This window comes from Arachis stenosperma, chromosome 4 (genome assembly GCF_014773155.1).
Source record: "Arachis stenosperma cultivar V10309 chromosome 4, arast.V10309.gnm1.PFL2, whole genome shotgun sequence".
NCBI lineage: Eukaryota > Viridiplantae > Streptophyta > Magnoliopsida > Fabales > Fabaceae > Arachis > Arachis stenosperma.
The window spans coordinates 79,324,135-79,345,603 of NC_080380.1; the positions used below are offsets into that span (position 1 = coordinate 79,324,135).

Below are 21,469 nucleotides of genomic sequence, written 5' to 3' on the forward strand. Positions count from 1 at the left end.
TAATCGGAATCAAATAAATGAATGTAACTAACAACCCCGACCCTACTAAGAACTCCCCAGTTCTTACCCTTCTCTCCCTTCTTCCCCCTCAGATGGAGACGGGCGTGATATTCTATGAGTTTGAGGACCCCTATGTCTACGAGGATCCAATACATCACAGTTACTTCATCATGGGATTGGATCCTCGTATTAGATGATACGCGTTACCTAATCGAGCTTTTCAACATCCTCTGTCTAGCCCGCATTTTGACCCCGATGCTCCTTACGACTTTCCCTTATCTTGGTTACATCCTGACACACCTGTACATCCTTTTCCTGATGAACCTGAGCACCCTATACCAGCTCAACCTTTGAATGAGGTGGAACCTGAGCCTATCATTCCTGATGAGCCCGAGTTAGCTGGTGACTATGTACCGGTGATACCACCAGAGTGGGACTTTCCCCCTGAGCCGATCCCTGCTTTTCCACAGCCCGATGAGCAGACACTACCAGACGGTGGGGTAGCCCCTATATACGCGAACGAACCTGTGCTCGCGAATGGTTTTGTACATAATGACAGCAGTGTTTCTGGGGGATCTGAGGGTTTAGCTGTAGCTGCAGACGATGAGGAGGAGGAGGATCCTGAGATAGAGATAGAGCAGGATGAGGAGATGGACGAGCCTCAAGGCAATTCTCTGAATGGCCACGTGTAGATATAGTCTGACAACAGAAGGGGCATTTTTTTTATGACACTCTAGTCTGACATTATCTATTAGTTAGTCTCTCACTTGTCTTAGTACACCCGAGAGCTAGGAGCTATATAGTGGTTAGGCTAGCCTGGGCACCAGTTTAGCGGCTTTTTGTTTGGGCCAGGCCCTAGGAGTGTCGTGTATATATTAGCTACGTAGGACGACAAGGATGTAAACTGACTTGATCTTGTGTAAACGCTACATGTTTTGTTATAGTGTATATGATGTATATTATCAGTTATATTCCTTTGTTTCTTTATGCTACTTTCCTTTTACTCTCAATGTGTGCTTGATTATTTTATCTCTTCTCCGCAACGAATAAAAAAAAAGTTACTCGTAAAATTGGCATCGTTCTAACAAGGAACAGGCTCATATATTAAATATTATTTAATAATTAGGAAGGATAAGTTAGTAACACTTAGCTTCTTGTAAGACCATGGCATACTGGGAGTTAGGTCGTTACAATTTGGTATCAGAGCAGTTCATTCCCAATAGAGCCTGGGGAGTGGACTGACTGTGCTTCATTGCACACTCTATTGTGTGTCTCATGCTTATAGGATATCTATGTGATATGTGTTGCATGATTGTCTCTGTGTTTTCATTCTGGGAATGTTCACACTTGACTTGAAGTGTTAAGACTGATCACCTTAATAATGATTGTTTGGTGTGAACAGGACCACGATGGGTTCACGGAGACGAGGCGTACGGGAAGGAATTCCTAATGTTAACCACGAGAGGGAATAGGAAACGTTTATGACTACTATGAACGCTGTGGCTGAGGCAGTGCGCGAGGCTGCAGTAGCAGCGACTAGGGCTGTTGAACGTCTTGGGGTGAGAAACGGGAATGAGAATGAACATGGAGAAGATAGTGGAAATGATGAGAATAACTTGGGGCATCTCAAAAGACCTATGACCCTTGAGACTTTTCTGAAGGTTAAATCGCCTAAGTTTAAAGGTACACTCGTTGCGACTGATGCTGACAATTGGTTTCGAGCTATCGAACGATCACTGCGAGCACAGCATGTTCTGGAAGGCCAACACGTAGAGTTCGCTACTTATATGCTGGAAGGAGAAGCTGAGCATTGGTGGCAGGGGATACAACGACTGTTGCAACAAGATGAAGGCGATGTTCCTTGGAATACTTTTAAGGATGAATTTTATAGGAAGTATTTTCCGAGGGCAGCTCGTGACGCTAAGGAGATGGAACTTATGTAGCTGAAACAGGGTAACACAACTGTTGCAGAATATGCCCGTAAGTTTGATGACTTGTGCCGTTTCTCCAAGATTTACCAAGGGAATCCTGCTGATTTTGAAGAATGGAAGTGCTTAAAGTTCGAAGGGGGTCTTCGTGAGGATTTGATGAGTTCAGTAGTCCCATTGGAGATACGAGATTTTGCTAAGCTGGTTAATGAGTGTAAGTTAGTGGAAGAATGTGCTAAGAAGGTAATTGCATCTAAAGCAAGTCATCAAGGATTTCCACCAAGGAACTATAATAGTTATAATTGGCAACCATGAAGGACAAACTTCAAGACACCTGGTGTGCCACAGCGAAGGAATCCACAAGTTGGTAACGCTCCTGCTCGCCCTATGGGTAGAAACGGAGGTAGACCAAGGCAGGATACTGGTAAACGACCCCAACAGGTGATGACAAGTCATCATATACCCATTTTTCAAGCTAATTTCACTTGTTTTGTTAGTATTTATGCACTTTCTTGCATCCTAAGTTAGTGATTTGGAGTGAAAATGCACAACTTCTCTAAATCAAGCAACCACCATGAAATTAATGATAAATCATGAGGTTTAAGCTAAATTTAATTGCATTTTAATTGATTTATAAGCCTCTTGAATTTAGTGATGCTTTGAGTGGTTGTTTGGTTTATTTTAGGTGAAGAAAAGAAAAGAAAATGGAAAGCGTGGCATAAAAAGTGTAGCCAAAGAAAGAAAAGCGTGGCCGAATCAAGAGGAGGCGTGCCGCATTATAATGGGGAAGCAACCTTGCCCTCCACAAGGGCAGAATGCCCTCTAGGAGGGCAGCATCAAGTGACCAAGCAAGCAAAGGCAACCCTGCCCTGCCCACTCTAAGGGCAGAGCACAAAATGGTGCCTTGGAGCCAAGAGAAGCAAACTCTGCCCTGCCCTTGTGGAGAGCAGGATCGGGCTCCATGAGAAAGAAATCCAAGGAAAATAGCTCCCATGCAAGCCACAAGGTTCGAACCAAGAACCATGAGGAAGCCAAGCCTTGAGACCAAATAGCGTGCCAAGAAATCAAAAGAAAAAGTAGCGTGTTTGCAAGCCACCAGATTCGAACACGGGCCATGAGATTGGGAACCTTGCCCTGCCCTTGGCGCGGGCAGGGCAGCATTTGAAATTGGCGCATCACACACAAGACCTTGGCGCACCAACTCTGCTTCCTGGCGCACCAAACCATTCCTGCCCTGCCCTTGGCGCGGGCAGGGAGCATCCACGCGTCAACGTGCTTTGCGCGCACGCGCGCTCCTCAAATCTGGCCGTCCCACGCATCAACGTGCAGCACGCGCACGCGCGCTTCTCAATTCTGGCAGCACCAAGCGCAAGCACGCATCACGTTCTGGCGCAGCAGCTTTCCCGCCCTGCCCTTGGCGCGGGCAGGGCAGCCTCTGGCGCACCAAGCTCATGCCAGACACGCACCAACTCGCACCAGAATCGCATCATGGCCGCACCAATTGCTAGCCCAAGCATCAATTTTCTGCCCTGCCCTCCACAAGGGCAGGGCAGCCTCCTGGGAGTGGATTTTTTTGGGCCTAAATTCAAATTAAAAATTAATTTGAATTCATTCCTTCACCAATCCAAAAGCCCATCCAAATCCCAAAATCCAAGAATAGAAAGTGTATAAATAGTAGTTAGTTTATGTAATTAGGGGCTCTTTTTTTGACTTTTAACTTTTTAGCTACCTTTACTCTTGAGCTTTGCAATTTTGGCTTTCATTCTGAATTTTTGAACTTCTTTTTTTTGAGCTTTCTTGAGAGATTTGTCCGAGCACCAAGAGGATCAAAGGAGAATTGCTTGATCTCCTTCCTCAATTCCCTTGGGCAATTCTCCTCTTCTGTTTTCTGAGTATTGGGTGTGTGAAATTGGGGAAATTCTGTCCCAATTCCCATTCAAACTCTTTGCATTATATTTTCTGCATAATTCAATCCAAATTCTGTTCTTCTACTGCTTCATCTTTAATTTTCTGTCAATTGCTTAGTAACTTCAGATCTGGGAAGGAAATTGGGTTTTAGGCTCTGCTACCTAAGCCCTTGGGATCCTGAGATCACTTTTGGTTCCTCTGTGAACCTTTACTGCACTTTAATTTCCTTGCTGTTTAAATTTCCTGTTTGCATCCAATTCATTTCTGCTACCTTCTTTACTGCAATTTACTTCTTCTTGTTTAGATCCTGCAATCCCATTCCTCAATTCCCCTTTACATTCAGCAATTTATCTTTCTTGCCATTTAAGTTACTGCAATTTAAGTTTCTTGCACTTTAAGTTTCAGTCATTTACTTTCTTGCTCTTTAAGTTTCTGCACTTTTACTCTTCTGTTCTTTATTTTACTGCATTTCTCCCTTCCCCCTTTACATTTACTGTCATTTAATTTCTGATAAACACAAATCACTCAACCAAAACTTGATTCGCTTGACTAAACCACCCACTAAACTAAAATTGCTCAATCCTTCAATCCCTGTGGGATCGACCTCACTCATGTGAGTTATTATTACTTGATGCGACCCGGTACACTTGCCGGTGAGTTTTGTGTTGGATCGTTTTCCACACATCAAGTTTTTGGCGCCGTTGCCGGGGATTGAAATAGATTGACAATGATTAAGTGAAGTGGAGGTCTAGATTAAGCATTTTTTTTCTTTTTTGTTATTCTAACTCTTACTAACACATTAACTGTTTGAGTTTTTGCTTAAACTAACCAACCAAAACCTCACTCTAGCAATAGATTGAAGTTTTGTTAACTCTCTGGGTTTGTGTGTTTGTTGCTGTGTGTTTGTATGTCAGGTATAGGGAGATCCTCTCCTATCATTTCTGAAATCGATCCAAGGACTCTTCGGAGAATAAGAAGAGCAGAAAGAGGGAAGAATATTGTTGGAGAAGAAGAAGAATCTGAGGAGGAATTCCAAGATATGGAAGGAGATACTAGTCAACCAGGAGGAGGAGCCAACAATGACCAACAGAGAAGAGTCTTGGCTTCATACACATTTGCAAATGCTAGGCATTGTGGGAGTAGCATTCTTCCTCCCAATGTCAATGCAAACAACTTTGAACTCAAGCCACAACTCATAACTCTGGTGCAAAACAATTGTTCCTTCGGAGGAGGACCTTTGGAGGATCCAAACCAACATTTGTCCACCTTTTTGAGAATCTGTGATACAGTGAAGACAAATGGTGTACCCCCTGATAGCTACAAGTTGCTACTCTTCCCATTCTCTCTTAGAGATAAAGCCACTCAATGGCTAGAGACTTTTCCAAAAGAAAGCATCAACACTTGGGATGACTTGGTGAGCAAGTTCCTTGCTAAATTCTATCCACCTCAAAGAGTCCTAAGGTTGAAGACAGAGGTTCAAACCTTCACTCAATTGGAGGCCGAGAGCTTATATGAAGCATGGGAGAGATACAAGGCTCTATTGAGGAAGTGTCCACCAGAGATGTTCACTGAGTGGGACAAGCTACAAAACTTCTATGAAGGCCTCACTCTTAAAGCTCAGGAGGCTCTTGATCACTCTGCTGGAGGCTCTCTACAACTCATGAAAACCACAGAGGAAGCTCGAAACCTCATTGATATGGTGGCCAACAACCAATATTTCTTTGCTCATCAAAGACAACGCCAACCATCACAGAGAAGAGGAGTCATGGAGTTGGAAGGAGTTGATTCAATCTTAGCTCAAAACAAAATGATGCAACAACAGATTCAACAACAATTTGAGCAAATGGCTAAGAGGATTGATGGCTTGCAAGTGGCAACAGTGAGCACCACAAGCCAACCTCCAAACACTTGGGTACAAAGTGAAGAAACTCAAGAAGAGCAACAACAAGAGCAGGTTCAATACTTGCACAACCAGAATCAGGGAACAAATGAAGTTTATGGAGAGACTTACAATCCATCTTGGAAGAATCATCCAAACCTCAGATGGGGAGACAACCATAATCAAAACCAACAACCATGGCAAAGAAACACAGGCCAAAATAATTGGAAAAACACAAACCATAACCCCCAGCCAAACACTAACCAAAACTCATACAGAAAACCACAAAACAACTACCCAAATTCTAACCAATACCCAACCAATAACCACCCAACTAACCAAAACACTTACCTTCATCCACCAACACCCCAAAACCAACCCATCACACAAGATTCACAGAGAATCACCAATCTAGAAGTACTCCTGGAGAAACTAATGAAAAGCCAAGAATTGACAAACAAAAATCAAGAAGCTACCATGAAGAACCTAGAGAGGCAGATTGGCCAAATCTCTAAGAAGATCTCTGTTGAGAAGCCATCAAGTTCACTACCTAGTGATACCATTCCCAACCCAAAGGAAGAATGCAAGGTGGTGCAACTGAGAAGTGGAAGGGTGTTAACAGATGGTAACCAAGGAGCAACAAAGAAACCCATGGAGGATAACAATGAGCCAACAAAGAAGGATGAAGCCATTAACAAGGACAAGATAAGCAAGAATGCTCCAGAAAAACTCACAGAGGAAGATGACAAGCCACAGAAGTTGAAGCAAGGAAAGCAAATCATGGAAGAACCAAGTCCAAAACAACATCAAGTGGTGAAGAGCTCAACACCACCACTGCCGTACCCACAAAGATTTCACAAGGAAACAAAGGATCAGCACTTCCACAAATTTCTTGAGACTTTCAAGAAGTTGGAAATCAACATACCTTTGGCAGAGGCTTTGGAGCAAATGCCCCTGTATGCTAAGTTCCTAAAAGAGCTCATCAACAAGAAAAGGGATTGGAATGAGAAGGAAACAGTGATGCTGAGTGAGGAATGCAGTGCTCTTATTAAAAAGGGACTCCCTCCCAAGCTTGACGACCCTGGAGGCTTCCTCTTGCCATGCACTATTGGAAACCTGTTCATTAACAAAGGGATGTGCGATCTAGGAGCAAGCATAAATCTAATCCCATATCCTCTAGTGAAAAGGCTTGGCATAGAAGAGGTGAATCCAACAGAGATGACTTTGGAGTTGGTGGATCAATCAATAGTCTATCCTAAGGGGTTGATTGAGAACCTTTTAGTTAAGGTTGACAGGTTCATCTATCCGGCAGATTTTGTGATTCTGGATTCTTCAGAAAATGGAAATGACTCCATAATACTTGGTCGACCATTTTTGGCCACTGCTAGAGCCATTGTGGACATAGAGCAAGGAGAATTAACTCTTAGGATGCATGAGGAGAGCATCATCCTGAAAGTTTTCCCAGAATTACAAATGGATGAAGAAAAAAGCAAAATGAGTGATGATCTCCCCCCAAAGCAATCAACTGAAAAGGAAGTAGAACAGATAAACAAACAGACACAAGAAGAAAAGGGGATTCACAAGGAAGCAGGGGTGATCAGCAAAAAGGAAGGCATCACAACTCAAGCAACTGTCAAGAAAGGAAGATCAACAAGCAAGAAAAAGGTGAAGAATAAGAAAAAGGCTCACAAAGGGTGGAAGAACAAGAAAATCCCAACTGAAGGATTTTCTAAGGGTGACAAGGTACAACTTGTATACCAACAGCAGGGGGCAGAAGATTATTACACTGTCAACCAAATTCTTTCTCTTGAGCATATGGAAATTGAACATCAAGGCACTCAGAGAAAGCTGACAGTGAGGGGTGACAAATTGAGACACCACCAATTTCAACCACCTTAAAGGGAGTTCAATGTCAAGCTAATGACAATAAAAGAGCGCTTGTTGGGAGGCAACCCAACCTGAGGTAGTTGTCTTTTTCATAGCTTTTCAATAAAGATGTTGAATAATTGGTATGCATTGCAAGGAGCTAAGTTTGGTGTTGCGCACCAAAACAATTTGAGGGAGAATGAAAACTTCTAAGTTTGGTGTTCCACCAAAAATATCATTTAAAAACACATTCTCACCTCTTGCATGATTCTAGCTCCAAGCAATTAAACATATTATTCAACTGTTAAATTGTTCTCTAGCTTTAATTCCATTAACCTTTAGCAAAAATACATGGTTCCAAATATGGTTGACTTGGTACATCTGAGACAGTGGTAAGACAATTAAGTTTGGTGTTCACACACCAAAACAAATCATGGAACCACACTCAGTATTATGCTCACTAACCATATAATCAAGGGCTTGAGAAGCAAGCAACTTTGAGGATTATGCAGGACATGAGTCAACAATTGAAGACACTGAGCATCTTAACTCAAAGAAAACACAGCAGAAAGAAAAATCAAAGGGCTGCAACTCCAAAGGTTGTATCTGAACTTAATTCTTTCTGCTGTGTATTGTTTCGAACATGAAAACCATTGTATGCCTTGCTTAAGTGTTTATCTAGTTGCAAGTGAAATTGTTTGCTAAAAATGCCAAGTCTGCATAATGCTTGTATCCATCACTTAGCTTAAATGTTGCTTTGTTTCCCATATGCTTAAATAAAAGAGTTTGGTTTGAATTGAAAAGAGAAAAATCCAATGTTGCATGAGTATGAATGGAAGTTGGTGGTGGCACATGTGTTTGATTAAATGCATAACTCATGGAATAAGTGTTGCATAATATCATTCTCATTCAATTGTAAGTTAGCTTGCTGTTACAAAGACTTTTATCAATAATGAAGCACCCTTGGTAACAAAAACAGAAAGAAGAAGGAAAGAAAAAGCCAAAATGGCAAGAAAAACAAAGAATAAAGGTTGGACACCAATGGCTTGAACCTTAGGACAAATGCCTGTGGTGTTCTTGTACTGAGATCTGCTTGGATGAGTAAATTCTAAGGGGTATTTTGAAACCCAGTCACTTAGATCAACTGATTTGGGATGGCCAATTGAAAATCCACAATAAAGAGCAACTTAGATACAAAGCACTTAGTGATCCAAAGAGATGCTGGGCATCAATGATCCTAGGAAGAATTAGTGAGCTAAGTGTCTGTGGTGGAAAGATGTTGAGCAAAATAAAAGAAAATGAAGCCAAAGGCTAAGCTGCAACATTTAACACCAAACCTCTTAAAGAATAAAAAGCTTATTAAAGCATTATGAGCCAAGAAGAGTTAGCAAGGGAGTGAGTAAAAGGTGAGTCTTATAACAGCAAGTTTAGCAAGCCTTTGAATAAAGATATGTATTATGCAGCAGCAACAATAAGTGAGTATCATTGTCTGCATAAATGCCCCATAAATTGAAGTTCTGCTATCTGCATAATAAGGATTTATGTTCTTTTCTTATTCATATCATTTACTCTTAGTTTTGATGCTTGCTTGGGGACAAGCAAGGTTTAAGTTTGGTGTTGTGATGACAAGTCATCATATACCCATTTTTCAAGCTAATTTCACTTGTTTTGTTAGCATTTATGCACTTTCTTGCATCCTAAGTTAGTGATTTGGAGTGAAAATGCACAACTTCTCTAAATCAAGCAACCACCATGAAATTAATGATAAATCATGAGGTTTAAGCTAACTTTAATTGCATTTTAATTGATTTATAAGCCTCTTGAATTTAGTGATGCTTTGAGTGGTTGTTTGGTTTATTTTAGGTGAAGAAAAGAAAAGAAAATGGAAAGCGTGGCATAAAAAGTGTAGCCAAAGAAAGAAAAGCGTGGCCGAATCAAGAGGAGGCGTGCCGCATTATAATGGGGAAGCAACCTTGCCCTCCACAAGGGCAGAATGCCCTCTAGGAGGGCAGCATCAAGTGACCAAGCAAGCAAAGGCAACCCTGCCCTGCCCACTCTAAGGGCAGAGCACAAAATGGTGCCTTGGAGCCAAGAGAAGCAAACTCTGCCCTGCCCTTGTGGAGAGCAGGATCGGGCTCCATGAGAAAGAAATCCAAGGAAAAATAGCTCCCATGCAAGCCACAAGGTTCGAACCAAGAACCATGAGGAAGCCAAGCCTTGAGACCAAATAGCGTGCCAAGAAATCAAAAGAAAAAGTAGCGTGTTTGCAAGCCACCAGATTCGAACACGGGCCATGAGATTGGGAACCTTGCCCTGCCCTTGGCGCGGGCAGGGCAGCATTTGAAATTGGCGCATCACACACAAGACCTTGGCGCACCAACTCTGCTTCCTGGCGCACCAAACCATTCCTGCCCTGCCCTTGGCGCGGGCAGGGAGCATCCACGCGTCAACGTGCTTCGCGCGCACGCGCGCTCCTCAAATCTGGCCGTCCCACGCATCAACGTGCAGCACGCGCACGCGCGCTTCTCAATTCTGGCAGCACCAAGCGCAAGCACGCATCACGTTCTGGCGCAGCAGCTTTCCCGCCCTGCCCTTGGCGCGGGCAGGGCAGCCTCTGGCGCACCAAGCTCATGCCAGACACGCACCAACTCGCACCAGAATCGCATCATGGCCGCACCAATTGCTAGCCCAAGCATCAATTTTCTGCCCTGCCCTCCACAAGGGCAGGGCAGCCTCCTGGGAGTGGATTTTTTGGGCCTAAATTCAAATTAAAAATTAATTTGAATTCATTCCTTCACCAATCCAAAAGCCCATCCAAATCCCAAAATCCAAGAATAGAAAGTGTATAAATAGTAGTTAGTTTATGTAATTAGGGGCTCTTTTTTTGACTTTTAACTTTTTAGCTACCTTTACTCTTGAGCTTTGCAATTTTGGCTTTCATTCTGAATTTTTGAACTTCTTTTTTTTGAGCTTTCTTGAGAGATTTGTCCGAGCACCAAGAGGATCAAAGGAGAATTGCTTGATCTCCTTCCTCAATTCCCTTGGGCAATTCTCCTCTTCTGTTTTCTGAGTATTGGGTGTGTGAAATTGGGGAAATTCTGTCCCAATTCCCATTCAAACTCTTTGCATTATATTTTCTGCATAATTCAATCCAAATTCTGTTCTTCTACTGCTTCATCTTTAATTTTCTGTCAATTGCTTAGTAACTTCAGATCTGGGAAGGAAATTGGGTTTTAGGCTCTGCTACCTAAGCCCTTGGGATCCTGAGATCACTTTTGGTTCCTCTGTGAACCTTTACTGCACTTTAATTTCCTTGCTGTTTAAATTTCCTGTTTGCATCCAATTCATTTCTGCTACCTTCTTTACTGCAATTTACTTCTTCTTGTTTAGATCCTGCAATCCCATTCCTCAATTCCCCTTTACATTCAGCAATTTATCTTTCTTGCCATTTAAGTTACTGCAATTTAAGTTTCTTGCACTTTAAGTTTCAGTCATTTACTTTCTTGCTCTTTAAGTTTCTGCACTTTTACTCTTCTGTTCTTTATTTTACTGCATTTCTCCCTTCCCCCTTTACATTTACTGTCATTTAATTTCTGATAAACACAAATCACTCAACCAAAACTTGATTCGCTTGACTAAACCACCCACTAAACTAAAATTGCTCAATCCTTCAATCCCTGTGGGATCGACCTCACTCATGTGAGTTATTATTACTTGATGCGACCCGGTACACTTGCCGGTGAGTTTTGTGTTGGATCGTTTTCCACACATCAACAGGCACAGGTGAATACTGCATGTAGGCAGTGTGGGAGAGATCATGGTAATAGACCCTGCTTGTTTGGAATATCCAAGTGTTATATTTGTAATGAACCAGGACATATGGCTAAGAATTGCTCAAAGAGGTTTACTCAGAATCCAGCGCGAACCCAGCAACAAGGTCGAGTGTTTGTTATGATTGCTGATGATGCTATGCAATCAGACGCCCTGATCCAAGGTCAGTGTTATGTTAAAAATCGATTTCTAACTGTACTGTATGATTCGGGTGTATCGCATTCCTTTATTTCTTTAACTGTTGCTCGTGAGTTGGACTAGATTTCTCTGAGTTGAACTTTGATCTAATTGTTCATACCCCTACATCCCAAAATGCTTTTACTAGTTTAGCGTGCCTGCAAGTACCATTCACTATTAGGAATAGGACTTTTATACATGATCTAATCTGTTTGCCTCTATGTGGTTTAGAAGTTATTCTAGGATTAGATTGGTTATCTAAGTATCATGTTTTCCTTGATTGCTATGAAAGAACTGCTATTATTCCATCTAATGGTTTAGATATTAAACCATTTTTGTCTCATACTTTATATCTGAATTCTGTAAGAGTTACCTTAGACGGGAGTGATTTTGAGGGGTACATTCTGTTAGCGGCTAGCTCGAATGACAGTGAACTAAGCTTAGAACGAATCCGAGTGGTGAAGGAATTTCCCGATGTTTTTCTGGATGACATACTTGAGTTTCCTCCTCAGCGAGAGATAGAATTCAGCATTGAACTAGTACCTAGAACCGGACCGATTTCCATAGCACCGTACCGGATGTCACCATTGGAACTTGCATAGTTAAAGCAGCAGTTGGATGAGCTACTTGGAAAGAAATTTATTCGTCCCAGTGCATCACCTTGGGGAGCTCCGGTATTGCTAGTAAAGAAGAAGGATGGTGGAATGAGACTTTGCGTAGATTACCGACAGTTAAATAAAGTCACTATCAAGAACAAGTATCCACTTCCACAGATAGATGATTTGATGGATCAGTTGAAAGGTGTAACTGTGTTCTTGATGATTGATTTACGATCGGGCTATCACCAGATTCGAGTAAAAGAATCAGATATACCGAAGGCTGCATTTAGAACTCGATATGGTCACTATGAGTATACGGTTATGTCATTTGGACTAACTAATGCTCCTGCGATTTTCATGGATTACATGAATCGTATTTTCCGTCCGTACCTTGATCAGTTCATAGTAGTTTTCATAGACGATATTCTCATCTATTCGAAGACAGAAAGAGAGCATGAAGAACATCTAAGGACCGTATTGCAGATTCTGAGGACTCGGAAGTTATATGCTAAACTATCAAAGTGTGAATTTTGGACAGAAAAGGTGGCATTTTTGGGACATGTCATATCACAGGGAGGAATTGCAGTGCATCATTCAAAAATTGATGCAGTAGTGCAATGGGAACCACCTACAACCGTTACAGAAGTTCGGAGTTTTCTCAGACTTGCTGGATATTACCGGAGGTTTATTAGAGGGTTTTCACAGATAGCCTTACCTCTGACTTACCTTACACGAAAGGAAGTTCCCTTCATTTGGACAGCTGAGTGTGATAGAAGTTTCAACATTCTTAAGGAAAAGTTAACAACTGCACCTGTATTAGTACTACCCGACCCACAGAAACCATTTGAAGTATACTGTGACGCCTCTCATAAAGGACTTTGATGTGTGCTGATGCAAGACAAGAATGTGGTGGCTTATGCTTCCCGGCAGCTGAGACCTCATGAACGAAATTATCCAACGCATGACTTGGAGTTGGCTGCAGTAGTGTTTGCTTTGAAGATCTGGAGACACTATTTGTATGGCGCTCAACTAGAAGTTTTCTCTGACCACAAAAGTTTAAAGTGTATCTTTGACCAGAAAGATCTTAATATGCGACAACGAAGGTGGATGGAATTTTTGAAGGACTATGATTTCAAGTTAAGTTATCACCCAGGGAAAGCGAACGTGGTGGCAGATGCTTTAAGCAGGAAGAATTTGAGTATCTCTTGGATGATGATAAAAGAAGAAAAGCTACTTGCGGAATTTGAGGAATTTAATTTGACTATGACTGAAACGTCAAGTGGAGTCCGTCTGGCCCAATTGCATATAACACCAGATTTTAAGATTAGTATTCAGCAAGCACAAACACAGGATTTAGAAATGATGACGATGCTGAGATGGATGAAAGTAGAGGAACCAGAAGCTGTAAAACAAGATCGTAGCGATCTCTGGAGGTACAAGACCAGGATTTGTGTGCCTAGCTCTGGAGATTTGCGACGGAGGATTCTTGTAGAAGCTCATCAAAGTAGATTTTCCATGCATCCTGGAGTGACAAAGATGTATCAAGATTTGAAACAAATGTTCTGGTGGCCGGGCTTAAAGAAAGAGGTTGCTGACTATGTCCCAAAATGTTTAACCTGCTAGAGGGTGAAGGTGGAACATCAGAAGCCGTCAGGAACCCTGCAACCCTTAGAAATACCCCAATGGAAATGGGAGCAGATCACTATGGATTTTGTCACGGGATTGCCAAGGACCTCAATAGGGCACGATGCTATTTGGATAATTGTGGACAGGTTAACAAAATCAGCGCATTTCCTTCCGATTCGAGTTGACTATACTTTAGAAAGGCTGGCATGGATATATATTTAAGAAATCATACGTTTGCACGGGATACCTTCGTCAATTATTTCAGATCGAGATCCGAGTATTACTTCCAGATTCTGGGGAGCTTTCTAGAAAGCGTTGGGGACAGAATTGCACATGAGTACAACATACCATCCTCAGACAGACGAACAATCAGAGCGGACAATCCAAACATTAGAAGACATGCTAAGATCTTGTGTGTTGGATAACCAAGGCAGTTGGGATAAGTATTTGCCCTTGATCGAATTCGTCTACAATAACAGTTACCAACAAAGTATCGGGATGGCACCTTATGAAGCTCTCTACGGAAGAAGATGTCAGACACCATTGTGTTGGAATGATGATGGAGAAGCTAGTATCTTGGGTCCAGACTTAGTTCAAGAAACTACAGAGAAGATAAAGGGAATTCATCAGAAGATCCAGACAGCACAAAGCCGTCAAAAGAGCTATGCCAATAATAGACGTAGACCCTTAGAGTTTAGTGAGGGAGACCATGTTTTTCTTAAAGTAACCCCGACTACTGGAATAGGTCGAGCCCTTAAGACTAAAAAGCTTAACCCTCGATACATAGGACCTTTCCAAATACTTAAAAGAGTCGGTCTAGTAGCGTATCAAATAGCCCTTCCTCCATATCTGTCAAACCTTCATGATGTTTTTCATGTCTCGCAACTTAAGAAATATATTCCCGAAGAGAGTCACATTTTACAACCAGAAACAGTACAGTTACGAAATGATTTAACATATCAAGCATCACCAGTTCAGATCGTAGAAAGAAGTGATAAGCAGCTAAGAGGCAAAACTGTTCGCCTAGTCAAAGTAGCTTGGGGACAAAGAGGAAAAGAAGAGCACACCTGGGAACTGGAAGATAATATGAAAGTTCATTATCCGCATCTATTCTCAGGTAACTGAAATTTTGAGGACAAAATTTTCTTTTAGGAGGGTAGAATATAACAACCATGATTTTCGAGTACGTGAGATCTTTTCTGAAAGTACGGATTTCTCCGGAGGATCAGTAAGGGGAGAACCTCTGATATATCATCAAGTATTTCAATCCTCATTGTCATTATGTCATCTTTAAGCTAGAACCTTTTCCGAGGCAAGCTCGATAACGCAGTCACGAAGAACATAGTTTTTGAACTGTATCGGTTAGGAGTTTTGATCCGGTTTTTCGTAAATAGTCTCAGTTTGATGAACCGGACATGATTCATGAGAGAAGAGAGATAATAGGGTAATATTATCATTATATTAGTATTAGAAGCTGCTTGAATAATATTATAAGGTTACCTGGTCAGTTTTAGTTAAAAACAGAAAATCGGTTTAACCGAATTCACAATTTACTGGTGCAGTTTAGCACCAGCACTCTCTGATGACTTTAGCAATGCTAAGGCCTCATCATACATGTTTTAATCTCATAATAAGTATGTTACTAGTATCATTTATGCTAGTAGTTCATAAATAATTTTTAGAGATGTTATCACAAGTGTTCTGATACACCTAGTTTTAGTAGTTATACACCTGAGATATTTTAATATTATTTTAATCCACTCCAAGACAACCAATCACAACTCACCCTACACCCCCAAAACCCCCAAGGCTGGTTCATTTTCTCCTTGTGGCCGAAATTTCCAAGAGAGAAAAAGAGAGAAAAGTTCTTAGTTCCAAATCTTCAAAGCTTGATTTCTGCTGAACTAAAACTCAAATCAAAATTCCAATCCGACCAAAATGATCCTCTCTTCTTTCTCCACATGATCATATGACTTATTAAGGCTGGAATCAAGGTGAGTTGGCTGCACCATCTCTCTTTTGATTCGGTTTCAAGGAAACATGCTCAAACATGTGTTTTCTTGATGTTCTTCCTTAGGAATCATGCTTAACTTGACTTGAGGGCCAAGAAACGTGACTTTCCAGCGAGTCTAAGGTTAGAAATCACTTCCTAACATGCTGAGTGAGATTTGGTTAGTTGAGAGTTTTTGGATTTAAAGTTGTTCATGATGTGATTTAGGAGGAAAAAGTGCTAAAGGACCACCTGAAAGTCTAACTGAATTAGGAGCAGCAAAATCAGGTAGGGTGTCACGAAATTAATCTTGATTATTTGTGTTTGAATTGTGTGAATGTTGTATGATTTATCTGTGCCAAAAATTGGTTGCATATATGATTGATTCTTGGTGAAAATTTGGTGAAATTTTCATGAAATTTGATGAAATTCAAGCTTTAAAGTTCATGTTCTTGGGGCATCTGGAAAAATGAAACCCTAGGCTTAAATTGAAGTTCAATTTGTGTTAAAATCATGTAGAAAAGATGGGGTTTTATTGGCTGGTAATTGGTCGGCGAAATTGTGAACTATACTTTTTCACAACTCTCATAATCCCTGGTAATGGCTCCAAAAACTTGGTGCGCTTAATACCATGGCATTACACAACTTCGCACAACTAACCAGCAAGTGCACTGGGTCGTCCAAGTAATAAAACCTTACGTGAGTAAGGGTCGATCCCACGGAGATTGTTAGTATTGAAGCAAGCTATGGTCATCTTGTAAATCTTAGTCAGGCAAACTCAGATATATATGGTGATGAACGAAAATAACATAGAAGATAAAGATAGTGATACTTATGTATATCATTGGTGTATGAGCTTCAGACAAGTGTATGAAGATGCCTTCCCTTCCGTCTCTCTGCTTTCCTACAGCCTTCATCCAATCCTTTCTTACTCCTTTCCATGGCAAGCTCGTATAGGTTCTCACTGTTGTCAGCAGCTACCTCCCATCCTCTCAGTGAAAGCGATTGCATATGTCCTGTCACGGCATAGCGGAATTCATCTGTCGGTTCTCAATCAGGCGCGGAATAGAATCCAGTGATTCTTTTGCGTTATCACTAACGCCCCGCCCTCAGGGTTTGAAGCACGTCACAGTCATTCAGTCATTGAATCCTACTCAGAACACCACAGACAAGGTTAGACCTTCCGGATTCTCTTGAATGCTGCCATCAGGTCCTGCCTATACCACGAAGACTCCGAAGAATCCAAGAGATATTCACTAAGCCTCGAATGCTTGTAGAACAAGAATGGTTGTCAATCACCTTGTTCATAGGTGAGAGTGGTGATGGGCGTCAATCATCACCATCATCATGTTGAAGAACAAGTGATATCTTGGTAAAAGAACAAGCGGAATTGAATGGAAGAACAATAGTAATTGCATTAATACTCGAGGTACAGCAGAGCTCCACACCCTTAATCTATGGTGTGTAGAAACTCCACCGTTGAAAATACATAAGAACAGGGTCTAGGCATGGCCGAATGGCCAGCCTCCCAGAGGTCTAAGATAGCATAAAACAAAGATAGCTACCAAAGTCTCGATACAAATACAATAGTAAAAGGTCCTACTTATAGATAACTAGTAGCCTAGGTGTACAAAGATGAGTAAATGACATAAAAATCCACTTCCGGGCCCACTTGGTGTGTGCTTGGGCTGAGCAATCAAGGAAATTCGTGTAGAGAACTTTTCTGGAGTTAAACGCCAGCTCCCATGCCAGTTTGGGCGTTTAACTCCAACTTTTATTCCTGTTCCGGCGTTTAACGCTGGAATTCCTGAGGCCGGATTGCTTTGCGGGTTTGGGCCATCAAATCTTGGACAAAGTATGGACTATTATATATTGCTGGAAAGCCCTGGATGTCTACTTTCCAACGCCGTTGAGAGTGCGCCAATTGGGCTTCTGTAGCTCCAGAAAATCCACTTCGAGTGCAGGGAGGTCAGAATCCAACAGCATCTGCAGTCCTTTTTGGTCTCTGAATCAGATTTTTGCTCAGGTCCCTCAATTTCAGCCAGAAAATACCTGAAATCACAGAAAAACACACAAACTCATAGTAAAGTCCAGAAAAGTGAATTTTAAATAAAAACTAATAAAAATGTACTAAAATCTAACTAAAAGATATCAAAAACATACTAAAAACAATGCCAAAAAGTATACAAATTATCCGCTCATCACAACACCAAACTTAAATTGTTGCTTGTCCTCAAGCAACTGAAAATCAAATAAGATCAAAAGAAGAGAATATGCAATGAATTCCAAAAACATCTGTGAAGATCAGTATTAACTAGATGAGCGGGGCTTTTAACCTTCTGTCTCTGAACAGTTTTGGCATCTCAATCTATCCCTTGAAATTCAGAATGGTTGGCTTCTTTAGGAACTCAGAGTCCAGATAGTGTTAATGATTCTCCTAGTAAAGTATGATGATTCTTGAACATAGCTATTTATTGAGTCTTGGCTGTGGCCCAAAGCACTCTGTCTTCCAGTATTACCACCGGATACATACATGCCACAGACACATGATTGGGTGAACCTTTTCAGATTGTGACTCAGCTTTGCTAAAGTCCCCAATTAGAGGTGTCCAGGGTTCTTAAGCACACTCTTATTTGCCTTGGATCACAACTTTATTTCTTTTCTTTTCTTTCTTTTTTTTTTTTTTTTTTTTTTTTTTTTTTTTTTTTGAATAGCTTTTTCTTGCTTCAAGAATCATTTTATTGATTTTTCAGATCCTCAGTAACATGTCTCCTTTTTCATCATTCTTTCAAGAGCCAACATTCATGAACCACAAATTCAAGATACATATGCACTGTTTACACATACATTCAGAGAACAAAATATTGCCACCACATCAAAATAATTAAACTATTATAAAATTCAAAATTCATGCAATTCTTCCTTTTTCAATTAAGCACATTTTTATTCAAGAAAGGTGATGGATTCATAGGACATTCATAACTTTAAGGCATAGACACTAAGACACTAATGATCATAAGACACAAGCATGGATAACATAAAGCACTAAAAATTTCGAAAAACAAGGGAATAAAGAACAAGGAAATCAAGGAATGGGTCCACCTTAGTGATGGCGGCTCTTCCTTGCTTTTGAAGGTCCTATGGAGTGCTTGAGCTCCTCAATGTCTCTTCCTTGTCTTTGTTGCTCCTCCCTCATGATTCTTTGATCTTCTCTAATTTCATGGAGGAGAATGGAGTGTTCTTGATGCTCCACCCTTAGTTGTCCCATGTTGGAACTTAATTCTCCTAGGGAGGTGTTTAGTTGCTCCCAATAGTTTTGTGGAGGAAAGTTCATCCCTTGAGGAATCTCAGGGATTTCTTGATGAGAGGGGTCTCTTGTGTATTCCATCCTTTCTTGGTGATGGGCTTGTCCTCATCAATGGGGATATCTCCTTCTATGTCAACTCCAACTCATTAACTTCTATTTCTTCTCCAATCATGATGCTATGGATCATGATGGCCCGGTCTATGGTAACTTCGGACCGGTTGCTAGTGGGAATGATTGAGCGTTGTATGAACTCTAACCATCTCTAGCCACGGGCTTGAGGTCATGCCTTCTCAATTGGACCGGCTTTCCTCTTGAATCTTGCTTCCATTGTGCGCCCTCTTCACATATGACTGTGAGGACTTGGTCCAACCTTTGATCAAAGTTGACCCTTCTAGTGTAAGGATGCTCATCTCCTTGCATCATAGGCAAGTTGAACGCCACCCTCACACTCTCCGGACTAAAATCCAAGTATTTCCCCTGAACCATAGTAAGATAATTCTTTGGATTCGGGTTCACACTTTGGTCATGGTTCTTTGTGATCCATGCATTGGCATAGAACTCTTGAACCATCAAGATTCCAACTTGTTGAATGGGGTTGGTGAGAACTTCCCAACCTCTTCTTGGATCTCATGGCGGATCTCCGGATATTCACCCTTTTTGAGTAAAAAGGGGACTTCGGGGATCACCTTCTTCAAGGCCACAACTTCATAGAAGTGGTCTTGATGCACCCTTGAGAGGAATCTATCCATCTCCCATGACTCGGAGGTGGAAGCTTTTGCTTTCCCTTTCCTCTTTTTAGAGGTTTCTCCGGCCTTTGGTGCCATAATGGTTATGGAAAAACGAAAAAGCAACGCTTTTACCACACCAAACTTAAAATGTTTGCTCGTCCTCGAGCAAAAGAAGAAAGAAAGGAGTAGAAGAAGAAGAAATGAGGAAGAGGGGGAGGGTAGTGTGTTCGGCCAAAGGGGGAAGAAGTGGTCTTTAGGTTGTGTGAAAATGAAGGGTTGAAGAAGGGTATTTAAAGGAGAGAGGGGGGTAAAGGTTCGGCCATTTGAGGGTGGGTTTGGGAGGGAAAGTGGTTTGAATTTGAAGGGTGAGGTTGGTGGGATTTTATGAAGGATGGATGTGAGTGGTGAAGAGAAAGATGGGATTTGATAGGTGAAGGGTTTTTGGGGAAGAGGTGTTGAGGTGATTGGTGAATGGGGGAAGAAGAGAGAGAGTGATGGTAGGGTCCTGTGGGGTCCACAGATCCTGTAGTGTCAAGGAAAAGTCATCCCTGCACCAAAAGTTGCTCAAAATCACGTTTTGAGCCATTTCTGGCGTTAAACGCCGGGCTGGTGCCCATTCCTGGCGTTTAACGCCAGGTTGTTGCCCTTTACTGGCGTTTAACGCCAGTCTGGTGCCCTTTTCTGGCGTTAAACGCCCAGAAAGGTGCCAGACTGGGCGTTAAACGCCCAACTGCTAGGCTGACTGGCGTTTGAACGCCAGCAGCATCTTCCTCCAGGGTGTGCTGTTTTTCTTCCTGTTTTTCATTTGTTTTTGCTTTTTCATTGTTTTTGTGACTTCTTATGATCATCAACCTACAAAAAAGATAAAATAACAAAAGAAAATAATTAATTATAAAACATTGGGTTGCCTCCCAACAAGCGCTTCTTTAGTGTCATTAGCTTGACAGAGGACTCCCATGGAGCCTCAGAAACACTCAGAACCGTGTTGAAACCTCCCAACACCAAACTTAGAGTTTGAATGTGGGGTTTCAACACCAAACTTAGAGTTTGGTTGTGGCCTCCCAACACCAAACTTAGAGTTTGACTGTGGGGGCTCTGTTTGGCTCTGTTTTGAGAGAAGCTCTTCATGCTTCCTCTCCATGATGATAGAGGGATATCCTTGGGCCTTAAACACATGGATTCTTCATTCACTTGAATGATCAACTCTCCTCTATCAACATCAATCACAGCCTTTGCTGTGGCTAGGAATGGTCTGCCAAGGATGATGGATTCATCCATGCACTTCCAGTCTCTAGGACTATGAAATCAGTAGGAATGTAATGGTCTTCAATCTTCACCAAAACATTCTCTATAAGTCCATGAGCTTGTTTTCTTGAATTGTCTGCCATCTCTAATGAGATTCTTGTAGCTTGCACCTCAAGGATCCCTAATTTCTCCATTACAGAGAGGGGCATGAGGTTTACACTTGACCCTAAGTCACACAAGGCCTTCTTGAAGGTCATGGTGCCTATGGTACAAGGTATAGAAAACTTCCCAGGATCCTGCCTCTTTTGAGGTAGTTTTCTAGACAAGTCATCCAGTTCTTTGGTGAGCAAGGGAGGTTCATCCTCCCAAGTCTCATTTCCAAATA

The 21,469-nt window shown here is 41.6% G+C and overlaps 1 protein-coding gene across 1 annotated transcript; it reads left to right on the forward strand.

Annotated features, from left to right (window-relative positions):
• Positions 1-1,481: 1,481 nt before the first annotated feature.
• Positions 1,482-12,191, forward strand: LOC130975129 (uncharacterized). The gene is made up of 5 exons (XM_057899958.1): positions 1,482-1,851; positions 1,972-2,171; positions 2,277-2,369; positions 11,359-11,575; positions 11,821-12,191. The coding sequence occupies exons 1-5, from the start codon at positions 1,482-1,484 to the stop codon at positions 12,189-12,191; spliced, it is 1,251 nt and encodes a 416-aa protein (XP_057755941.1).
• Positions 12,192-21,469: the final 9,278 nt, after the last annotated feature.